The following is a 25,283-nucleotide window of genomic DNA, read 5'->3' as shown; positions in this document are numbered from 1 at the left end:
CAATACTGAAGAATATTTAGTCTTTTAAGGAAAAATGAGACTGTCATACGTCTGGCTAAAAATGGTTATGTAATATGGTCGAAGATAATTAATTATTGTAAGTACAGTTTCCTTAATATAAACTTTGCTGGACATCAGCAGCAAATGATTCACAGTAACTAATGCAATCGTTTGGTCAACTTTGTTTTCTCATGAGGCATAAATTAAGTCATTACGTAAGGTGGTCTTTACTGTTTTCATTTATTGAAATTTGTTTTTTGCTTTATTCAATGTTTTCATTTTATATATGTGCAATGAATGTACATTTCCTGTGCCCTGCATCCTGAATTGTATTATCGAAATAAGTCTACAGCAAAGCTAAAGTAGCTAAGAACATCTATCCCACATTTCAATTACAGCTTTTTAGTCTTGAGACAGCTTTTTTGAGTGGCTCAGCAGCATGTGAGTGAGACCAATTCTGTACTGTGTTTTACTTGTATAAACTATATTACCCTGTGGTCTTTTTTCTATTTGTATTGTTTTAGGTTTACAGTCTGTGTACAATCTGTGGTAATATTTGTATCAATATTGTGTGCTCTCACCAGTCACCAATTTATATTTATATTTGTGTCGTACTTTTTATGTGACCTATGTGAGTGACCCACATAGGTGATAGTAGCACCAGTTTTTTTAATCTCTTACCAATTCCTTGCGCTTATTGTCATTTATATAAATTAAGTCAACTTTAAATGTTCATTAATCTGAGATATGTCTTCTCAGTTTTTTTTTTAAGTTTTTTTTTATTAAGGAGAGAGTATTCTGGGTTGTGTCACTACTTCCTAAATAGAGGTGACTACCTTTACCCTAGAAATACAAAAAAAAAAATATTTAAATTTATTTATGGAGAGGTGTGTTTACTGATTCTCTTTACGTTAATCCGAACGGTTAAGCAAGCAATGCAGTACTATTTGTTTTTTGGGGGTGTGAGGTGTGGGGGCAGAGGTACAGAGGTAGGGTGTTTGAGAATTTGTAAACATAGGCATATTATTTTAATGTCTGATTGTTTGGAAAACTGGAGATATAAAAACTACACTGCGGACACCATAAGAACTTCATCAGATTATTGAAATAGGGGGAGGAGGTCCCCAGCACTTGGCTTTCCTCAAGGGATTATGCCATTAATGAGTGGTCTAACCCAAAGTCTTGAATCTGGCCCCTATTAGCTCTTCCCACGAACATCCACTGTAGTCCATGGCTTGATTCAGGAAGCCTTAGGCATGGGTGCTGCTGATAGGTTGGAGTGTGAGCTGATGCTCTCAGCCTCTCAGTAGCTACCAATTAACAAAACGGAGGGAGAAAATGCATGTGTTTTTTACTCCATTTTGTGGGTGGGGAGCACTAAGATTCAAGTCTCAGATTGTAGTGGATGTTGTCTAATGGGTGCCAGATTAGTTTATGGTTTAGCCCTTTGAGGTAAGCCAGCTGCCAGGAACCTTCCTTTCAATGAAGTTGTTATGGTGCCCAGAGAATTTCTGTATGTTAAAATATGTATGGGTACCTTTCATAAAAATCACTAAACTAGCAAAAAATTATAAGAAGTAACGTGGCTAAGGGATGTTTTTAACAACAAACTTGGACTGTAATTCCATGAAATGCATGCTGATATACAGCCTAGCATGTACATGGCCCACTCTTACTTGTTGTGTGCTTGACATCCTCTTAAATCTTAGTAACTAACAGACGCTGAAAACAGAATGTAGCATATGGAATTTTTAATTAGATAGGATGAAGCTGGTTACTAAAAACATCTAAATAACCTCAAATCACATTTTAATGATACATCATTGTAACTTATACATATGATTTTTGAGGACAGTAATTCATAAAAGGGTAATTTTCAAGAATATATTTTGTGATTGTATACAAATATTCTAACCAATGTGCATAAAGCTTCAACAGAGAAAAGACACATTATACCAAAACTATATAATATCTCTGTAGAGAAAAGAGACATTATACCAAAAATATTAAATGGCGCTAAAGAGAAAAGACACACTCGATACACTCTACCATAAACATAGAATGTCACTACAGAGAAAAGAGACACTATACCAAAATATTAGAATGCCACTAGTGAAAATATGCATGCTACCCAAAATATTGAATGCCCTTACATCCCTTACAGAATGAGAACACTTTATTGATATTACACTACAAAGAATGCAGACACCATACCGAATATAGAAAAGAATATAAAAAGGAAGGGAAATGGTATGTTTAAGCTCCACCAAAAAACAATGGAAAGCACAACGAAGAAGTTCTACCAAGAATCTAGAAATGAACCACAGAAAATAAAGACTTTATTCCAAGGATCGAGAAAAAGAACTAAACCAATAAATATGGATATTCTTTCATCAATACAGAACCTATACAGAGAATACAGTTCTTTCAAAAATACAGAATTAAACTAGGTGATGTCTAGGTCTAACAAAACCACACAAAAATGTGATTACCCTACAATAAAAATACAACTAAACCAATGTTAAACATATTGCATAATTTGACAAATACAAACACTAACCCTTAAATATGAAATAACACCAGAGATAGTAAGGATATTTGAAAGAATACAGAATGTGCACACTCTAAAACACTCCACAGTGCAAGCTGAGACATATCTAGTGATTTAAAATGATGCCAAAGCACACCAAAGGAACTGCTTATATACAGGTCATAGCTGACGTTGACAAATGCTTGGTGATCCTCAAAAAGCTTTTCATATATAACTCTGGGTCATACAAGAATGTTATTCAAAAGACGCTGGAGAAATGGCTCAGAGCTGGATCCAGAAATACCAAACATATAAAATATATATGGACTTTTCCTCACCATTTCGACTGTTCTGTTTGATGGAATTAGCTGAAAGCTGGATAGAGCTCAGACTTAGATTGTCTTGAGGAAAGATCAGCTCTGTGACCACACCTTCTGTGTTCACCACCGAGACTTCAAGCACTAAAAGAGACAACGCTTAAGGGATGAGTAAGAGGGCAGAAATAACAACGAGGAACATAGTTTGAGATTGCATCGTGACTGTCAGGTGATATATTGAAAGAAGAAGAAGATAAAGTGTTATTTAGTGCAGAAGACAGAGAGTGAGAAGATGAACATAGTGTATATCGGACGTGAGGGCACATTGGAAGACAGTTGGCAATGAGACTTTAACAAACAGCATTATTTATTTAAACCCCTTAAGGATAGATGACAATCCTTGAAGTCATGACAACATACTTGCGTTAGACATGATTAGAAGACAGAAGCACTGAGTGTTCAGGTATTCTGTAACAATGCAGTTTTACTATTGCTACAGTGAATAATATGTATAGTTCTGGTCTAATCACGAGGCAAGGACCATGTCAGACATTGGCTCTATTAGTTTTCGATGCAATAACTTCTCCTTACTGTGATTATAAAATTAATGCTGGGTTTAAGGAACATTTTCATGGATTCCAGATTTTGGAAAAGAGTTCTGTGGCGTCATGTTGGTGAGCCATCAGCTTTTTCATAGTAAGCAGGTGCAAAATTGACCTGCTGAGGTATGGAGGTTGATTGTAGATTTTCAGCAATCTGGACATTAAAATTGCTCTACCATCAAATCTCCCTCAAGCCCCCAGGCTATTCTTGTTACGTCACATGCATGCCCAGTACATTGAGAGTCCACACGGACAGTCAATGATGCAACGCTGCCAAAAGAGACGTGTCGTTGGGCTGAAGTGAGTCATAACTTGACCTTCAATGACAAAAGTTGACAAAGGATGTGGAGCTAGACTAAAGCACCAACCTTTGTCAACTTTTGTCAACCTGCAGGTTATGCATAAGGAAAAATAATCCCTACTTTTCCTTATGTTTGACAAAAAAATTTCTTGTTAAAAAAACAAACAAAAACAAAAAGGAGGAGGGATTTGGGCATGCCAATACAATGACAGAACCTCTTTAAATATTTAAGTATACGTTTTTCTTTCACTCCCTTTCACTAAATTGAAAGCTGAGACATATATACCAGGTGCCACAGTGAATACTCATTCACTTCAGTCAGATATCCAAATCATTTACTATCCTTCTAACATTCACCTAAATATCTATTGTCTTAAAACTCTACCACCTCTTAGATCTAGATGTCTTAGGTGAGGTTCCTACTCATCCTCTCTAAACCTGGTAGTTCTATTGGTTTGGAAGTGGGTAGACTACTATTATTTCACACACCAACATTTGTCCGTGCTGTCTGGAAACGAGCTGGTTCCTTGATGTTGTCAGCCAGCAAGAAGGCACCTTCTTCCAAAATGTCTAGTAGCATGGTGGCTGCATGTTCCTGCTCTGTTACATTCATGTCCCTCCATGAAGGAAGTGCATCTGGACGCAAAAGGTTATCTACAGTTTCCACCACCGCCTGAAGTATAAGATACACAAAACATTAACAGTACTATCAATTCCACTACCCATGGCATAAGAGACACAAAGCAAAACACTCTAGTGTCATCATCTGTAACATAAAGACACAAAAAGAATATTGCTGCTTGCAACATTTAATGTGTTGTAAATACAGAATGTTTCTGTCTGCATTATAGCCTATGATAGTGAAAAAAAATTGATAACACTGTGTACACCATGGATAATACTGTCTGTACAATCACCTGTGATAAAGAGAGGATAATACTATCTGTAGAATTACCTGTGATAAAGAGAGTATAATACTGATAATGGTATGTAAGATAGCACTCTGGGTGTTACCAAACACCAATAACACACTTTGTGTTACTACTAGGAGATATCTTGAGATGCAGGAATGTACTGAGCAGAACCTATGATATAAAATTGACCACAAGAAACCCCAAGTGCTTGTGTCTACATCAACGAAAGTGGATGCACACATACATTCTGCTACTGTTATGCTGTACACACATTCACACTAGTTCATCTGCGGTCACCTTAATGTAGTCCTTGCAGGTCCTCTCCCTCTTGTGCATCTGTAATATAAACATAAATTGTGACTTCAGAGGATGAGAGATTCACTGTGTAGACAAAATGAAGGACTAGAGTGGCTAGAAGAGAAATGGAGAAATAGGGCTGTAGGATGTTTAAATTGAATAGCAACGGGTGGCACTGTATGATATTGGATGCATTTCTAAAGCACAACTAGAGCTCCTGTTTAGACCCTGAGTAAAAGCATTACCCTGTTGTAATTCTTGCCAGCACTTTCTCTCTCCATTGGTCTAAGTGCTTGAAGTTGAGAATCCAGAATATCCAAGAGTTGGTCCAAGAGACGGACAGATGAGGTGACATCTCCAGCGTAAATCTGTCCACGAGTGTGGCGAGCCAGCTCCCCTGCTATGTTAGCTGCGTTCTCCCCACTCTTGATCTGAGAGTTGTAAAGACAATTAGATGTACATGTGTGTCGACAGACAACAAATGGGTCATGAAAGAATGTAAATAGAAAAAGAGATTTAACAGATCATGTTGGGATAAACAGTGGACGAGGGTCTTCAGAACTTTGACATTCTTTTGTTAACATAAGTAACACAAGTGCCAAAGCGCAGTCACCCGGAGTGGTAGAACCAGTGCCAAGCACACAACCAGTCTAAATTCTGTCCCAGTCAAAATGCATGTAGAAATTACAGCCACACACATTTCAGAAATTCACAGTGAAGTTCCTGTTATCTAAAACAAAACTAAATAATTAAATAACAAAAAAGATACAAAAAAATAACATTACAGTGCACGAGGCAGCACTGCTATACATCATACAGCATTGATAGCTAAAACTACAACATGCATGTATTACAAAAAAGTAGCTCCGTTAGAAACAACAAAACAAAATATCAAACTGTGCAACAGTGCCACAATAAACAATAAAACTAAACATCGTCATCATCACCAATAGCAAATTACATATCTATAAACAGGATAAGCATATGGTGCCATCAATGACAATAGCAAAGGGAGCCAAAACAAACAATAGCAAACAGTTCCATCATCCGTTTTATTATCATCGATACCACATGGTGGTAGCAGAAAGATGGCAAATCCTGTGCCATCACCCACAATAATAGCAACAACATTATCATATGAAAAGAAAGGGTACAGCCTATGTCAAGAAAGACAAACTGTTCCACCATCAGCAAAAAAACAAACAAAAACAAAAAACATCAAACAATGCCACTACACATGTTTTGTTCATATATAATGAATTGAATAGATGGTGGCAATGACATGGAGCTTTTACCACCATTAACCATGTAACGAGAATGTAACGAGAATACATAGTTACTGTTCTATGAGTTTCTTTCCTGAACTCATCTCCGGTTTATCTGCCACGTGGTGGAATATTTTTAAAGGTGACACGTTGTTATGTTTACGATTTATAGAAAAGCTCAAGTACCACTCTTAATCTGTTCATCATCAACCACCATTCTCCACATGCACCTTCGATGAATCTAACCCTATTCCTTACCTTCTGTGCCACCTGGTTGACCCACGGAGAAGTACAGTTGCTGAGATCTGGTCCGCGGGGATTCCACACACCCAGTGATGGTAGACAGAGGAAAGAGGCAATGCCTGCAAAGAAACAGAAAAGCTCTAATGAATGTAACCCCTATGAATCACTGACCTTCATTTTCTACTTTTCATAATTGCATTAACATATTTTGTTTTCTATATTCAATATCGTAATATCATTTGTAAAGTGCTTGGTATATTACGGGTCATATATAAAAAAAATTACATTTGTAGAGGCATATTAGCGTACCACAGATGATTATGGATTAATGTCTGTATGGGAAATAAACAGAGTAAGTGTGAATTAGATAAATTTGAAATTGAGAGTTGTGTACGAATCAGCATCTTTGTATAATATAATGGCGGTTTGAGTCAAAGGTACCATGTGATTATTTAATTATGTTCATATTTTTTCCCAGTGCTTTGGAATCTAAATGTTAATCTAGAAATTGGAATGAATGAGACAATTAGTATGAATTATGAGTTTGTGAATTATTTGGTGTGAAGTCATAAAGAATGGTGAAATCAGCAAGTGCATGCTAATGAGCAAGTGTACGTTTAAAAGGACTAAATATACAGTAATGATCTGGAATATTAAATTTCATCTTCATTAGTCAATATCATTAAAAGTTCTAGGATAAAAAATAAAGTGTCTACTATTATAAATCAAGCAATTGCATCAGTGCATGAATTAGCTTATATGCATGAATTATTATTATGAAAGTACTTGGAATTATTATAAACAGCAAATGAATAAATAAAATATAAAGAAACAACAGCCAGAACCTGTGAGTTTATAATGTAATTTTAAAGCATGTTATGGAGTTTACATTATTTAGTGAGCGTGTTTCAGAACAATAAATGCATGATGTACTTGGTAGCTAGTGCAGGGTAATTATGGAGTTTGGGAATTATTGTATATACAGTATTAAAGCAATGGGAATTAATTAGCATTTTGTAGTTAGAAAAGTGTCAGTGAGATATTGCATTTGAAAAAAATAAATTAAATCATGTTAAAATATTGTGTTAGTTTCTATCCATTGCACGCATGTGTATAATTGTATGTGAATTAATATATGGAAAAGTAAGCAGGAATGAATAAGAAAGATGGATATAATTAGTACATATATAAATTAGGAAACACATCATAAATTATATAGTGAATTAATGAGAGTGAGTTAATTAGCAGAGAATAGCTGTAATTAAATTGAAAGTGTTTAAACTTGAAACATATGAATAAATAGAAAGTCTTAGTGGGTGCGAATGAATTATAAACTGCTGGCATCTATGATTTAGCATATGTAAATACATTAGTCACTTACCTCGAGTTCCCTTAGGACACGGCCTCTCTACTAACACGCCTTGCTGTGTTTGGGGCCACAGGATCCTCCGCTCTTCCCGAGAAGCACAGACGATTTCTGGGTGAGAATGCTGGTTAGAAGGGGGAGGACGTCGGGTCCCGGGTGTAGGCAGGTCATGTCCAACCTGGTTTATTGCCCCAACAGGATGGGTTGTGAGGGGAGGCCGGCGTACAGTGGTGGTAGCAGATGGGGGAGTAGTAATTGTCACAGGGGGAGGAGGTACAGTAACAGTGACCACAGAAGGTGTAGGGGTGACTGGACCTGTGAGAGTACAGGACAAAGGACGGAAGAGAAACGGATATTTTTAAAATTAAATATATTGTTACACAACAAACATGTCTGCTAAGTAACTCAATTACATTTTTTCCCTACGCGAGTGGGAGTGGCAAAGTATTAGCAAATCTAAAGCCCATTTGGGCTCATATTTGGCTGTTTTTGCCCTTAATTTGCAATTTGGTTTTCAACTCACTCCATTTCACTTTTTAGTGAATACATCCTTGTAGGTGAATAGAGCTGGGTAATGCATGAACGAAAAACTATACATGATTAAATCTCACAGATATCCTGAACATCAAAGAGGACAGTGTTTTCACATAAATAGGTTTTCTAGGTTGATGTTCCCCCCCCTCCCCCCCAATGCATTATATTGATAATGCAATTAAAAATATACACTATATCATATAAACTAAAAAAAGTAAAAAAAGAAATGAAAATATCTGTATGTAAAAATGAACGGGTATGCAGCAAATTGCCATATTTTCAGTTTCCTACAGTAAGCAGAATGTTCCTATAATTGCAGAAATTGCTATAGTTATATGTGCTGGGACACTGGCGTACCCCATAACGTATTCAAGGAGCATACATTGTTATGATTGGAGTATTCTCCTTTACGGTTCTTGTTTTTACTTGTCCATCTGATTATGGAATGTGCATTGTATCACTGTGTATCAACCTTATTCTTAACATCTACTTGCATCCATATAAGCTACCCTCAAAAAAAGTAACTTAGGTTCAGTTTATATAAAAAGTAATATAGAAACATAGAAACATAGAAACATAGAATGTGACGGCAGATAAGAACCATTCGGCCCATCTAGTCTGCCCAGTTTTCTAAATACTTTCATTAGTCCCTGGCCTTATCTTATAGTTAGGATAGCCTTATGCCTATCCCACGCATGCTTAAACTCCTTTACTGTGTTAACCTCTACCACTTCAGCTGGAAGGCTATTCCATGCATCCACTACCCTCTCAGTAAAGTAATACTTCCTGATATTATTTTTAAACCTTTGTCCCTCTAATTTAAGACTATGTCCTCTTGTTGTGGTAGTTTTTCTTCGTTTAAATATAGTCTCCTCCTTTACTGTGTTGATTCCCTTTATGTACTTAAATGTTTCTATCATATCCCCCCTGTCTCGTCTTTCCTCCAAGCTATACATGTTAAGATCCTTTAACCTTTCCTGGTAAGTTTTATCCTGCAATCCATGAACCAGTTTAGTAGCCCTTCTTTGAACTCTCTCTAAGGTATCAATATCCTTCTGAAGATAGGGTCTCCAGTACTGTGTACAGTACTCCAAGTGAGGTCTCACCAGTGTTCTGTACAATGGCATGAGCACTTCCCTCTTTCTACTGCTAATACCTCTCCCTATACAACCCAGCATTCTGCTAGCATTTCCTGCTGCTCTATTACATTGTCTGCCTACCTTTAAGTCATCAGAAATAATCACCCCTAAATCCCTTTCCTCAGATGTTGAGGTTAGGAGGTTAGGACCATCAAGACCTTCTGCAATATCACTAATAAAAATATTAAAGAGAATGGGTCCAAGTACAGATCCCTGAGGTACCCCACTGGTGACAAGCCCAAGCTTTGAATATACTCCATTGACTACAACCCTCTGTTGCCTGTCACTCAGCCACTGCCTTACCCATTCAACAATATTGGAATCCAAACTCAAAGATTGTAGTTTATTGATAAGCCTTCTATGTGCAACAGTGTCAAAAGCCTTACTGAAATCTAGGTAAGCAATGTCTACTGCACCACCCTGATCTATAATTTTAGTTACCCAATCAAAAAAATCAATAAGATTAGTTTGGCATGATCTCCCTGAAGTAAACCCATGTTGTCTCTGATCTTGAAATCCATGTGTTTTTAGATGTTCAACAATCCTATCCTTTAACATGGTTTCTATCACTTTCCCCACTACTGAAGTAAGGCTTACTGGCCTATAGTTGCCTGACTCCTCCCTACTACCTTTCTTGTGAATGGGCACAACATTCGCTAACTTCCAATCTTCTGGGACTACTCCTGTTATCAGTGATTGGTTAAATAAATCTGTTAATGGCTTTGCTAGTACACCACTAAGCTCTTTTAATAGCTTTGGGTGTATTCCATCAGGTCCCATTGACTTATTTGTCTTTACTTTTGACAGTTGAAATAGAACCTCTTCCTCTGTAAACTCACGTGTAATAAATGACTCATTTATCCTTTTTCTTAACTGAGGTCCCTTTCCTTCATTTTCATCTGTAAATACCGAACAAAAATATTCATTGAGGCAGTCAGCTAGACCTTTATCCTCATCTACATACCTTCCTTCTTTTGTTTTTAATCTAACTAATCCTTGTTTTACTTTTCTTTTCTCATTTATGAAGAAAAGTAGGTTGGTAGAATAGTATTCACTGAAGACTTAGTGTTATTTTATTTTTTTTTTTAAATGACAATTGCAGGAGACGAATCAGGATGTGGGGAGGGGAGCTCTTAACAGTTTATGATTTTATATATATATATATAAATACAGGGGAACCTCGGTTTACAAACGCCTCGGTTAACATAATTTTCGGTTTACAAATGAAAATCCATTGAAAATAATGCCTTGGCTTACAATTTTTTTTCGCAATACAAAGCAAGTTTCCCCAGGATGCATTTATTGGAGATTTATATATATACTTATATATATAAGATGGCAAAATACCAGAGTACTGCAGTATGCAATGATACCTTTTTTTATTAGACTAACATAATATTTCAAAGACAAGCTTTCGAGAGTTTTCCTCTCTTCCTCAGGTCTGAAGCAATACTGATCAATCTGATGGAGTTTAACACTTAAAACAACTGATGTTAGAGAAGGGGGGTGGTCGAGTGAGGTGTCATAAATAGCAGAAGATGTGCCTGAAAGTGAAAGGTTCAGGTTGGCTGAGAATAGCCAAAAGTAAATAAACAGAGGAGAGTCAATAAGCTAGTTAAAAAAACAACATGCAAGTATATAGCCTGCATACATGTATGTATATAAATTGATCAAATAAAGGTGAACGAGAATATTGAAAAAGAACCATATAAGTTCTATATATACCGTATATATGAGAAAGCCAGAGTCTACATTAAGTCCTTCATATACTATATATGCTATATTTTTTTTTATATATTGCATATTTCTTTATTGGGATTTCACTTTAAATATTTGAGTGCTAATGTGCCCTGAACATTCTTTTGGAACACAATCAATTGCATGGAGACTACTTTTTAAAAATATATAAGTTAATAAAACATTGATTTAAAAAACAATTCAGAAAATAGCCAAATTTGCAGACATTCAATATATATTTTTCTGATTGTATTCTTGATCTAGTACTTTTAGATAAACTTTTAAAATGTCATAATATTTTGAAAACCATTCTAATAATTTGATATTTTTTTTTAAAATATATTGATATATATTTTATATACTTTTTGTTTATTTTAGAATTTTAATTTAAAAAAAAGTTTACCCAAAAATATTAAATCATTTGAAAAACATCCAAAAGTATTAGATCAATGCCTATATTGTGTATTTTCAATTCTTACTCTCCCTCACTTCTTCAATCTTTTCTACAACCACATAACTCACCCTCTGCTGGGTCTGGTGGTCCAAACTTCAGTGCATATCGCACCAAAAAGAAGTTGTTCCATACATATAGCTGCCCGTCTCTTGGATTGTAGTCCACAGATGACACATATTGATAAGGGTTGGGGAAATCCAGGCCTATGGCACCTGCATTCCCCAGTGGTTCTTCTCTGTTGCGATGTGTGTTGAAGGCATACTCAAGCCTGTTGCCTGCAGACTCGCTGTCATCATCTACATACACTGACCTCAAAACATAGAGGACTCCACAGGCCATGAAAGCATTTGATGCTGATCGCTTGTCGTAAGTGGTTTCCCATGTCCCCTCAAACCTCAGCGTGTAAGGATTTAGTTGGCTCACCACCAGACGTCCACTGTTGCCCTCTGTTGCGTAGATAACCCACAAACCATTTTCATCCACAGCCAAGTCAATGTCAGTCTTGCCACCCCATCGGTATGGAGAAGTATCATGATAGTTTGCGTTGGGTATAATTGCCTCTCCACTTTTGATCCGTGTCCTAAGGTCATACTTTACAATATTGCGTGTGCGCTCTTTATTATAAAAAGCTGCCCCATCATAAACCACAAATCCTGTGCCATCAACACGACTTGGCAAACGGTATGTGGTGGTGTGGCGGGCAGCAGCATAGTCCTCCCATGTGGCATATTCTGTTAAGGTATCTGTACGGTATGGTATCCACGGCATGACATATAGACGTTCACCAGCCTGAAGGGGATCTCGGCACCAGGCACCTGACTGATGGTCTGACTCATGGGTAGAAGTGGGTTCCAATATTTCTTGTAGGGTGCCCGGGCAGACGAAAACTGGAAATGGGGAAAGATTAGGAAAAGGGGAAAAGGAGGAGCAATGGAAAATAAGGGGAATAAGGTAAGAATGTTGGGAATGATTAGGAGTGGACGTGGCAAGGAAGACAATATGACATGAATAGGTAAATAAAAAGAAGAAAATGCATTTTAAGTTGTGTCCCCAAAAATAAAATAAAATAAAGAGAGGGTTAAAAACATAAAAAATATTTGGGAGAAAGATCATTTTATGGGAAAAATTGAAAAAATGGGAAGAGAAATGGTTTGGAAGAGAAGAAACAAAAAGAATGTGGGGTTAGAGAGTTGGAATGAGAAAATTATAACACAAATTGACAAAATAATATAAAGTCATAAAGAGGAGGGGAGGGGTAAAGACAGGGGCAAGAGGGGAGAGAAAGAGAATATTGTGGTGAGCATTATGGACTCTCGGTATCCCCTTCAATTACCCTATGATCATAGGAGAATGAGTCTGGGGGAGTGAGAGGGGTATGATGGGGAAGAAGATTAAGAGAGAATCAGAGGAGAACATTCCCATCTGATAATCCAACCACCCTCTACAAAATGCCCATCTCTTCCTTTCCAAATCTGAATTTTTTGACAATTATGGAATTGCCTCCAAGTCTTCCTTACCCTCTTACTTGGCTGATTTGACTGAACTACTATACAAAACTATTCATGAGATGCTTCTTTCATAAATGCCAACTACCTATGGCTGGTATCCTCGTTCATAAGGTAGGAAACTCTCTCAACTTTCTGTGTGTCATAAAGAGTTGCCTATCACTTCAAAGGCTATCACTCTCCCTCAGACCTTAATGTCTTTCTCCAAAATTTACTCACTGTCATTAAGGGTTTTTGAAAGCTGTTTCACCTGCACTCTATACTGCTTCCTATTTCTATCCCATTCCAGTCTCTCTCCCTCGTCCTCTTCTTCATTTATGTTGTTATGCCAACCATATTTTGCAAAGTAACATATAACATATTATTGTAATGACAAAGCTGTTTGGTGGGAGGAAAAAAAACCATGGAGGTCACATATTAATCTTTCAGTCAATCATGGAGAAGGATTGGTTGGGCCCGCCCCTGAGGATCTCTGCTGTTTCTCTTATCAGGATCCTGTAAGCTAATTTGGTTAGATAGGAGCTGACTGGAGAGCCAGAAGGTGTGAGAAGCAAAATAAAAAGAAACTTGCTGAGCGAGTAAATGAGCTTGGCATCCTCTATCCTGGTGGGCAAAAATATTGATTAAGTAACAGAAATCCACGTAGTAAAAATGTCTCATGTACAAGAACATCCCACAGTGCAAAAATATCTTGTCCTACTAATGAACCTGTTAAAAGAACACCCCTTTTATGTGCATCTTCTTAGCACTTTAACATGCATTTTCACTCACATTGTAAGAAAATGCCCGATTCAATTATGCTTTTGCTTCTACCAACTAACTTTAAATTTTCACTGTATTTAACTCCAAAGTATCTCGCAGACAATTGAATAAAAGGGATGACAAAATCTATTTGCAAAGCTTAGCTTTATGTTTTCCTAGAAGAAGTTTAATATTAGCCACCCTCATTTACAACGGCACTGCATTAATGTGACAGATTCTTATATCAGTACTATTTGATATGATGGTCACATCACAAGTCACCAGTGTCCTTCTGGTTGACAGACCCGACACAACTGTTACTGGTGGAAGACCCAGTGGAGCTGTAAATGTGACAACACTCCCAATACCAGAGCTCTACTTGCAAAAGCTTAAAGCTGTACTTGAGCTCCTGAAGGGACACTCTGAGCACTACCAGTACATCTCAATGTAGTGGTTTTGGTAAATAGATGCTGTCTCTTTATTTGGTCAAAGTTTCTGTAAACTGTTTCTGTAGCCAGCCACTAAAGGCACTTCCTCATGAAGATCTTCCATTTTCAGAGGTCTTCGGGTTTGGCATCACACACAGCATGATGATGCTGTACAAGGCAAATTCTTCTCATTAAGAAACATGAGATTCAATGTTTCTCTATGAGAAATATTACATTGGCAGAGAGCAGCAATTGCAGCACATTTGCACTATATCCCTAGTGCTTGTCTATGGGAGGACAGAGATCATCAGTTCTGCAGTGAAGAGACTGTCTCAGCACTGAAAGGAAGGTATGCTTAAATATTTATTTATTTTACAGGGTTTTTTTTTGTACTTGAAAAAGGGTGGGTCCTGCATCTGAATAAAACAGGTAACAATCTAACATTAAAATATAGAGTTTGTCTTTAGCCATACAGGGGAAGAACTATTTTTCCAGTCTTCAGTGGAGTGAAGTTATTAATTGGGTACTGGGAAATTGCCTTACTCCATAGTAAGAAGTATGTAACCTACTTGCTTAGAATAGAACTGCTTGCTGGTCATCTGGACAGTATATGTCTAGACTAGAGGATGTGTCTAGTTGTAGATTTAAACACCAGCTAGATCTATGAGCACAAAGCGAATGAAAGTCCAGAGGGAATGAAAGTTGTGGAATATTCCTTTTGGAGAGGAGAAGTTGCATATACTTTGCACAGTAGAGTTAAAGGGACACTATAGTCACCAAAACAACTTTTGCTTAATGAAGCAGTTTTGGTGTATAGATCATACCCCTGCAGTCTCTTTGCTCAGTACCCTGCCATTTAGGAGTTAAATTACTTTGTTTATGCAGCCCTAGTCACACCTCCCTGTATGTGACTTACACAGTCGTCCTAAACATTTCCTGTAAAAAGTTATTTAATGTTTATGTACTCTTTATTGCAAGTTCTGTTTAATAAAGAATTTATCGCCTGCTCTGTTTATAGCTTGCTAGACCTCACATGAGCCTCCTGTATGTAATTAAAGTTCAATTTACAAAGCAAAAGATAAAAACTTTTAAATTAAGTTACATCAGATTAAAAATTAAACCATTTTGTTTTCATGCAGGCTGTGTCAGTCGCAGCCAGGGGAGGTGTGGCTAGGGCTGCATGGACAGACACCAATGTGATTTAACTCATAAATGGCAGAGAATTGAGTAGTGAAACTTCAGAGGCATGATCTATACCCAAATACTGATTCATTAAGCTAAAGGTGTTTTGGTGACTAGTGTCCTTTTACACTTTTTACTGAAGGAAGCTGTTGTTCAGTGCTTTAATTAGCTGTTTGTGGCATTTCTCCCAATTAACCAGTACAGGGTAAACAACAGCTTCTACAAACATATGAGAGAACTTAGATCACTGACGTTATCAGAACTTTCTGTCATGTAGTACCAACGTCCAGTGTTTCCAAGCCACTCATCTTGTCATGATCTTTACACGCTAGTCACTCATTCTGATAGTAACAAAGAATTTTTTAAGGTAATTTGAAACATTAAACGTTTCGAGATGGATGGAACATTTATGACCTCAGCTGAAAAACACTGCTAGAGACCACACCAGCATACCATGAGTTCTCTCCAAATGTCAGAAAAAAATCCCAGAGTTCCATAGATAAAGTTGAAATGTAACAGGACAGGATAGGGTCCCACAGAGAACTTAGACTTGGTGACCCTTGGGACCATTCTGTACTGGTGAGTATGCAAAACTGCCTTGATAATTTTCTATATACATAATATCACTATTAATAAGGAGGTTCTGTAAAACATCGCCATGCTTCTCAAGTTCTTATCAGGTTACATTCTCACTTGTGCAGTCCTTTGGTTTCACTAACTTTGTGTCTATTTAACATATTTATTCTTTCTCCAATGTAATATGGTACCTACCATGTGTTCCATAACCTAAGAATATTCAAGTGGAGTTGTGGATTGATGTTTCAAATTAATGGAACACTCTGGACCCCAATGGGGTGATATCATGGATACTATTCCGCTCTGTTATTCAAAATCTAATAATATTTTATCACTAAAAAGTCCCCATAGTTCATCTTTTAACAGACCACACCACAGGGGTTACATATTATTATTCTTTATTAAGTGCACACATACTTTCCACAGAAATATTAATTGTAAATCTAAAAGTTTGAAAAGTGAAAAATTACTTTGAAAACCATTGGAATGTTATTCCTTTTTTGGTTAAGAAGAAAACCTTTTATCCTAGAATTATTGTGCTTAAAATATACACTCATAGCCAAATACATACACATACATGTTATTATATGGATTACAGCTACCAGCGGGGCTTACCCTGCAGACTAATTCATTATCTGACAGAGAAGGTTCTATACTTTTGAAATGCCATCTCTTTCAGGAAAAAAAAACATGTCCCTCTTAGACATAAAATCACGACCATTGTGACCAAACATTACTGCTCCTTAAAAACTTTAGACTGCTACCAACTTTTATCCTTGAACTCTCAAGAACATTTAAGAGAGGTTTAGTTGTGGCCTGTACATGGGTCACTTGACTAAACAGAGGAAAATTCTAGTAAAAATATTTATTTTACTGAAAATTTAGTAATCACACTTAATCCTAGAAAAAAAAACCTTATATGAGAAAAAAACACTTCTAGGAAGATCATGAAGTGTCTTGATTGTCACTTGCCAAAATAAAAGGACCAAACAACACAAATGTAAAGCAATGTGTGTTATAGGAACATCCTCTTTGTAAAAAAAATGTGCCTTCAATTAGAAAGCCCCGTTAAAAAAAGTTATGGAAACCTAGGTAGTCTAGGAGCTACAGGATATTTAGTGGAAAATTTGGGGCATGGGCTCCACTTCCTCCTATTTATCGGTTTCCATCTGTTTATCACAGTGTGTTTTGGATACTGTATAATGGCTGCAAATAGCTACATATTAATTGCCATTATGTGATAAATATATATGTAAAATAAAACATATTGCCCAGATTGTTCCATTTCTATAAAGGAACACCTGCTACGGGAGATTTTTTGGAGTCGGATATTTAGGTACCCTGAACAATAAAACGGATCTGTGCATGAAAATGAGCAAGCTATTACTTTGAAGCTTGCTGAACAACCCAATGATATTTGAAAGGTTAAAAGAAGATAATTTTGATGATTCAACTGTACAATGTTAATGGAATGTTTTCAACACTAATTGCGGAATTTGTCTGTATGGCAGGACATCCTTTATAGGTTTGGAGATCTGGGCTACAAAATTTTTTCCTAAGGAGGGTGTTCTTGTAACAGATTTTAGTCCACAAAGACATCTTACAAAAGTGATACAAAACATTAGTTATATTCAAAGACCTGCAGAGAGAAGAGTGAGTAAGCACCAGATGGAATTGATGGTTGAAGAGTTAGGATCCGTCTGCTTGGAAGCTGTTAGGAATACCAAAAACCTATATTGTAAATACAACTTTGTTGCCAGCTTATCAGATTTTACATCTGGGCAAAATAGCCCTCCTCCACCCCTCCAAAGTGTGACACAGATAGACATACAGAGAGATGTTAATATGTGGAACTATAGGGAGCAAGAATGAGGAGCAACATGAGAGGGGAGGAATAATGAGTTTCACTAACCAGCAATGTGGGCAAGGAGACATGGAATGGGTGACTACAAGGAGGCTTTGGCCCGAAGGAACAACTATCAAGAGCAGGCAGTGATTCATTGTGTATGTTGGTTGTACAGAGTTGCAGTTGGATCAAAATTAATTTGTTCCAATTCAACCTACTCCTAAACAAACCAGGAGTAACCAGGTTACGGAACGTTTGGTCGCACAATGTCTAATTTAATCAACCAGTAGAAATTGCTATGAAGGAACCTGGTCTGTGTAGTAAGATTTTCGTTTTGTTGGTACAACAAGGATCACGAGTATCCATAAATTGGTCAAGAGATTGGAAAGCAATTTATTGTATTTTTTTATTTGTAAAAATTAGTCACAGCCTTTAATTTTAATTATCAGTAATATTGGACGATTTCAGCAATAGAGGTTTTTGTTGCAGTAAAATAATTAGAGGGATTGAATATAGGTAGAACTCATTATATGGAGTATATGGAGTAATCCGAGGGGTTATAAAAGGCTTATATGGTGTACATGAAGTAATAAGAGAAATTAAATATCAAGTAATAAGAGAGGATATAGAGAGGTTATGTGGAACAACAGGGGGCTTATAGGGAGAGGTTAGCAAGGGTTTATATGGATCAATTGAGAATATTACATAGATCAATAAATTAAGCTGTTGTACATACAAAAGTATATGAGAGTATATGAACCAATGTTTAAACTAAACAAGGTGAAGCTGGTGTTTCTCTTTGGAGGCAGCACATTTTATTTCTATCTAGATCTACCCCCCATCCTCAATAAATAACATACTCTGGGTTACATAGCAAGTAGAGCAGGGGTGCTACAGTACCACTTTTCACCAGCAGGTAGCAATACACATCTCCTTCTAGAGACTAATTTCTGCAAATCATTTGTGCTGAATCAACAAAAGGGCAATTTTTGAACTGTATCTGTTGCATAATTTCAGTAAATTTTTGGACATGATAAATTTAGGGTTAGGTTATGCTACGTATGTAAATATAAAATGTTAGGTTGGCATGCATCATATTTTAAGGACATGTGCTATGATGTATGAATAACTCATATCTTGCCTAATATTATTGGTGATTATTATCAACTGTATGGGGTTGAGCCCTTATTATTACACTACGTTGAGGAGTGGGACCCTGCAATCCACGTTAAGATTGGCTCCTATGCCCTAATAATTACATGGGCAAGGTGGGAAGACTCAGCAGATGCATGCATTTAATTATGCATTTTTCATTGTGGGTATATCTAAAAATAGCTTGCAAAACATCTCTTGTCTGCAGCCTTTGCAACCCCCCCCCCCCCTAATGATCCCGTCCAGACTTTGTGTGGCTGTCCAATCAGAAACTTGAAAAATAAGGATGCACTTCACACATAAAGCACTTCCGCAAAGGTAATGTGTTTTAGGGGTCTTGAGTGTCCCTTTTAAAATAGGACGTGGAGTAACTGATTACTACTTCAACTTTAGGAAGCAGGGTCCCCGACTGCATTGCTTTTGTGATGCAGTTTTAAAGAAAACAAGTGATCGTTTTATTATATAAATCTAAAGGGGGGTAGAAGTCAATGATTACTTCATCATCTATGATGGTGGGCAGACTGTAGAAGGAAAAGTTATGGTATAATATGGTAGAAAGCGTATGGAATTACGCTTAATGCTAGGTTGGAGAAAAGGGTATTGCCATGAGGCTGGAAATTGCACCCAATTTCGGAGCCTTTGGGGTAAAACTAAGTTCCCAGTAATGACTATGTGAACTTATACCAGTGGTAAGAGATATCTTATCCACTTATCCACACTCAGATCTGAAACATGTGAGAGAGAGAAATAGCTTAAAGAAAAAAAATAAAAGAAAACCTTAATAGAACTCAGCACATATATTGAAAATCGTTATCGCTATTCTGTATGACATACATCAGATACACCCCCGTTAACAACAACAGATGTTACAGACATGATGAACTTCATCGAACTTAAGGAAATAGTCATATCACTGCTGCAACCTTACCCAGCATAAAGAGGCAACATGAAGAGGACTCAATTAAAATCCCCTACTACACAAATATAAGACATTGGGGGTCCAGAGGAGAAACTAACTAGTTGTGATCCCATTTGTAATTAAAATGTTGCCAGGTCCACATTGGTCATTGTTAAAATAAAGTTCTTCCCAGTTCTTTATTCCAGTGTTGTAGCTCTGTTATTTGTTATTTGCACATAAAAGGACATTGAGGGTAGCCTGGGACATTCACTTCCAGAGCCATCTTGTAGTGTATGTTTTGCACAGCAGGAACCTATCAATTCCCAGTATGACGGGAACTGAGAGAGATCTTCTAATAATACACCAGCGAGTGGCTCTTCTATACTAAACCCATATACATGTAGCCAGTCATGACGAAGCACTTCACAAATATCTTTGGGGACTCCTGGGTGGTTTATTGGATGAGTTACTAAAATGTATTGGGAACCTCACAACTATTATGATAGTACCTATGAGATTTGCTAAATACTCCACTGTGATTGGCTGCATGTACACTTAGCCAATCGCATTCCATGGAAATGTCAACTGCATTATGCAGGGCAAATACATGCCCCTACGCTTCCAGTAAGGTATCAGATTTTTCTCACCGTTTTCTTTGGAGAATTATTTTATTGTCTACTAACATCTATTTTTTTTTTTTTAATTTGCTTTAAATTTAAAGAATGTATGTGCCCTATTTCATGGAACATATAGGAATATTCGTGACTACTGAATATTCCTGACTACTGAATATCCATGACTAATACTGTGGCAGTGCAGTAGTAGTATTAAGTATTATTCTATTTTACTTTTCATACTTTCTTATTTAAAACTATGGAGGAGACCCACACTTTTGTATGAGTATTATTATTGTTTGGCAAGGTATTGTTAATTATTACCCATCCATCAACAATGCAGGGCAGGGTTAGGTGCCTTACATCGACTCTGGTAAACGGAGGAGCAATCTAGATGTTCCCTGGTTACTAAGGGTTTTTGTAAGTCCTCTTGATTTTTACCATGATCTGCACGTATGTTGAAATAAAATTCAAGACATGTTTGACTTTTGACAAAATATAACCTGCAGATATTATTGTTAATCCTGAATGTGCCTGTGATAATAATAATAATAATAATAATAAAAAAAATTATTGAAAATATTTTAGTTAATTTTTTTAAAGAAATAGGAGGGGTTCTAGAGATTGGTTATATGAAAAAAGGATGGCTTATAGGAAGATGGAGAATAGTTACAGAGGGGACTGGAGTGGAGTTAAAGACAGAGATTTTATGGTATAAAAGTTGAAATTGTAAAGAGAGTTGTTTTTTGTTAAAGGAGAATGTAAATGGACATTATATGGCATAACATGAGGAAATATAAGAAAAAGGTAAAATGGCGTAATAAGAGAAGAAAAAGTTTATATAAAGTAATAAGAGGGCTTATAGGGAGAGTTTATATGGAGTAATAGGAGGGGTTATATGGAGACGTTATATGGAGTAATAGGAGGTATTATAAGGATAGGTTATATGGAGAAATAGGAGGCATTATATGGAGAGGTTATATAAAGAAATAGGAGAAATTATAGGAAGGGTTATATGGTGTAATAGGAGGAGTTATAGTGAGAGGTTATATGGAGTAATAGGAGGAGTTATAGAGAGAGGTTATATGGAGTAATAGGAGGAGTTATAAAGATAGGTTATATTTAGTAATAGGAGGAGTTATAGAGAGGTTATATTTAGTAATAGGAGGAGTTATAGAGAGGTTATATGGAGTAATAGGAGGAGTTATAGGGAGAGGTTATATGAAGTAATAGGAGGAGTTTTAGTGGGAGGTTATATTGAGTCATAGAAGGCATTATACGGAGAGGTTATATTGAGTTATAGGAGGAGTTAAAGGTAAAGGTTATATGGTGTAATAGAAGGAGTTATAGAGAGATGCTATATGGAGTAATAGGAGCAGTTATAGGGATATGATATATTGAATAATAGAAGGTGTTATAGGGAGAGGTTATATGGAGTAATACGATGAGGTATAGCAATAGATTATATGAAGTAATAGGAGGAGATATTGGGAGAGGTTAAATATAGAATAATAGGAGGCGTTATAGGGAGATATTATATGGATTAACAGCAGGACTTCCTAAAAAGAGATGTTCCATATCCTTCAACATGCAGTCATTGAAAAGTTCTCTGCTGTCCGTTGATAACATATATAAAGAATGACGTACAGACTAAGGAAGAGACCAATTAGTGGTGTTAGTAGTTAGAGAATAGTACGGAGGAGACAGATAACTGGTTAATCATCCCACTGGGGTGCTGTATTTGTTTGGCACACACCACACACCTTCCCACCAAACTCTTCACCCAACTGAAAAAGGAGTAACAATGAGCCATCCCATCTCAAAACAGTGCTATATGTGTGTGTGTGTGTTTTAATACATTTTATATATAATCCAGGAGCTTAGACTATACCATTGTACACACATAGCATTGTATCTCTTTCAATACTACAATATGCATATAAATACGTACACAACACACAAATACACATGGCATGTTTTACATGGGTTTAGCTGCAAAGCCACATTTATATCGTTCACTGCCACATGCTGGTCAGAGAAATGGTTCCCTTCCTTAAAAAAAAAAAAAAAAAAAAAAGTAAATGGTGAGGTGTGGCAGTAATCAAAAAAAAAAAAATCAAAAAGGGGAATATATATACATATATTTATATAAATATAAGTAAATTAGGAAGAGGGTAAGAGAGAGAGTGTGACATAGAGAGGTAAAGAGAGGAGGGGACAATTGTGAGAGTAGGAGAGAGGGCTGTAACTGAGGGAGGCCAGGATTCAGGAGGTTGCTATGGAAACATGAAGGGATAAGGGGAGAGGAGTGAATGATGACAGGGGGGATTGGATGTTGCGGAACACTGTGCCATTAACCCTGTATGAGCCAATAATTTTTTTTTATTTATTTTTTTACATCCATTGCCTCTCATGCTAGCCACAATTCCTCGCAAAATTAACCTTTGCCACAGAACTTATGAAAACTGGCCTTATAAGCTATCTTCTCACTAAAAATAAGAAATGTGGGCCAGTTTGTTTTTCCCTTTTCAGGAACATTAGGAAAGTTACATCATAAAACTTTAACATTTCAGAAACTATTAAGAAAGCTGCTCTTTCGCCCTGATTACTTGCACAATCCTTAAAATGGCTGCCCTATTAATCTTTGCTTTCCACAAGCAGTGTAAGAGTTGGCCAATTAACCTTTGCTTCTAGCTGTCATTGACCTGTAAAGCATCGCTTAGCTAACAAAACAAACTTGATTTTCACTGAATGTTATACAGCATCAACCTTTGACACCCTCTAAAAAGTAGATAAATAAACCTCCTCTCTCCCACACAACATTCTCTCTCCTGATCATCACTGTAATCACTCCCTAAGCTTGAAAATTAAACTTTCGCTCTTTGCTGTCTCAAAATGCCTCCCCTTACTGTGTTTTGGTGTGTTCAGGGATTTTATATAGGTTAAAATATACTTGATCCCTTGTAATCCTTAAAAAGCGAAAAGGGATTAGAGGGTAACAGGGTCAGCGAGGAGTACAGAGAAGGGAGAGGGAGGAGGTGGAGAGAAGAGGAGAAGTTAGGATTCCGACATTAATTATGGGCGGAATTAACGAGTCACCGTGAGGGTAACAGGAAGGGACCAATGACAATTACCTTTTTGCTCCACTTCTATTCACGCGTCAGAAAAGAAAGAGAGAGAAAAATATCAAATGAAAAAGAGGATAGAAAAAAAGGAGAGAAGATATTCATGAGTGTCATTTTCCACCCCACCATCCCATTCAAAGTATTTAGCACCACCAACCCCTCAGTCCCAGACCCCTGCAAAATATCCATTTCTATAAACCCATTGTGTGATGTTTGGGAAAGGGGACGAGTTGACAGGGAGGAACTCCTGCGATCCCTGTAGAGGGCCCTGTAAAGAGAGAGGTGTATAGAGAGGGTGGTAGGAGCATGGGACCAAGCAGTGGGGCATAAAAGGTGATTCAATTAAATAAAAAACAGCAAATATGAAATGAAAGTGGTGGGAGATAAAAATGGAAGGGAAGAAGAGTTGAAAAAGTGACAAGAGGAATGTAATCCATATAATGGGAGGAGATGGTTATATGGGCTTTTGAATTTAGTGGTCCTGCAAAAAAGAAAGGCTTGCATGGCATAATGACGGTGTTAGTGAGAAGTGGAAGAAATGAAGCAAAAAAGGAATGTCATAAATGGGAAAATAAGACAGGGTATGGCATGGGGGAGGGTGACAGTTCTAGACAGAAAACTAATGAGAAAGCAAGGATTACAGAGGGTTGGAAACATAAATGAGCCCAGGGAAGTAAAGGAACGAGATAGCAGATAAATAGGGAGTCAAGAGGAACATAAATGAAATGACAGATATGGAATGTGAAATCAGTGGATATAAGGATGGGATCTGATGCATAATAATATACTAATATACTACTTATTTATAGCTTTTTCCCCAACAGGGAAGAAATGAGTTTGACATACACATTTTGTCTTAATCAAATCAGAAACTGATAAACAGAAGTTACAATTACAGCACATAGTACTCATTTTATCATTCGTGGAGGATGAAAGGCTGAGTTGACCCTGTTGGGGCTAGAACCTGTGACTTTGAGGTGTTAACAGGTTCAAAGGATTAACTAAGAGAACTAACTCATGGACAAATAATGACCCAGGACAGACAATGAATGGAATAACAGGGTTAAAGAGTACAGAGCAAAGAGTTCAGTTTAGAAAAAAATAAACAAGAGTATAAAGAGGACTGGGTCAATAAAAGGAGAGAGGTAATAGCTTAGCGATGAGTGATTAAGATTAGAGATTGAAGAATTTGAAATAATGATGGGTCAGAGGGGACCACTGTTTGATAAGAAAATCTGTTACAGGTAAAAATAAAAAATAGGGGTGCAAAGTGTGGTTTCTAAGACATGATATCATGTGGAGAAGGGGTGTCATGGAAATGGAAGATAATTAAAACATGGTTGTGGTGAACTAACAGCATAAGAAAGTTTGTGACGTAAAAAACAAACAAAAAAAGAAATAAATACCTATGGAGTACAAGGGAAGATTAAATGGACTGTAATACTGGAGAAAATTCAAGGATAAAGCAAAAAAAAAAAAGTATAAGGATATCAGGAAATCAGAGGACAATGAACAGA

General features: G+C 36.8%; 1 protein-coding gene across 5 annotated transcripts in view; it reads right to left on the bottom strand.

The window, feature by feature from the left end:
- ADGRL1 (adhesion G protein-coupled receptor L1) overlaps positions 1–25,283 on the bottom strand; it is a 283,392-nt gene that overhangs the window by 39,326 nt on the left and 218,783 nt on the right. For 4 of the 5 annotated variants that reach the window (XM_063449237.1, XM_063449241.1, XM_063449238.1 and 1 more), the window contains exons 5-11: positions 11,768–12,586; positions 7,851–8,150; positions 6,485–6,588; positions 5,207–5,392; positions 4,962–5,000; positions 4,240–4,423; positions 2,869–2,991 (exon numbers count right to left, since the gene is read on the bottom strand). In XM_063449237.1, the coding sequence (XP_063305307.1) occupies positions 2,869–2,991; positions 4,240–4,423; positions 4,962–5,000; positions 5,207–5,392; positions 6,485–6,588; positions 7,851–8,150; positions 11,768–12,586 (1,755 nt within the window). The remainder of the gene's footprint in view (positions 1–2,868; positions 2,992–4,239; positions 4,424–4,961; positions 5,001–5,206; positions 5,393–6,484; positions 6,589–7,850; positions 8,151–11,767; positions 12,587–25,283) is intronic. The other variant, XM_063449242.1, reaches the window with a different exon arrangement.

This window comes from Pelobates fuscus, chromosome 3 (assembly GCF_036172605.1).
Source record: "Pelobates fuscus isolate aPelFus1 chromosome 3, aPelFus1.pri, whole genome shotgun sequence".
NCBI lineage: Eukaryota > Metazoa > Chordata > Amphibia > Anura > Pelobatidae > Pelobates > Pelobates fuscus.
Note: the sequence above shows the minus strand (reverse complement) of the source record. Positions and strands in the feature narration are given on the sequence as shown.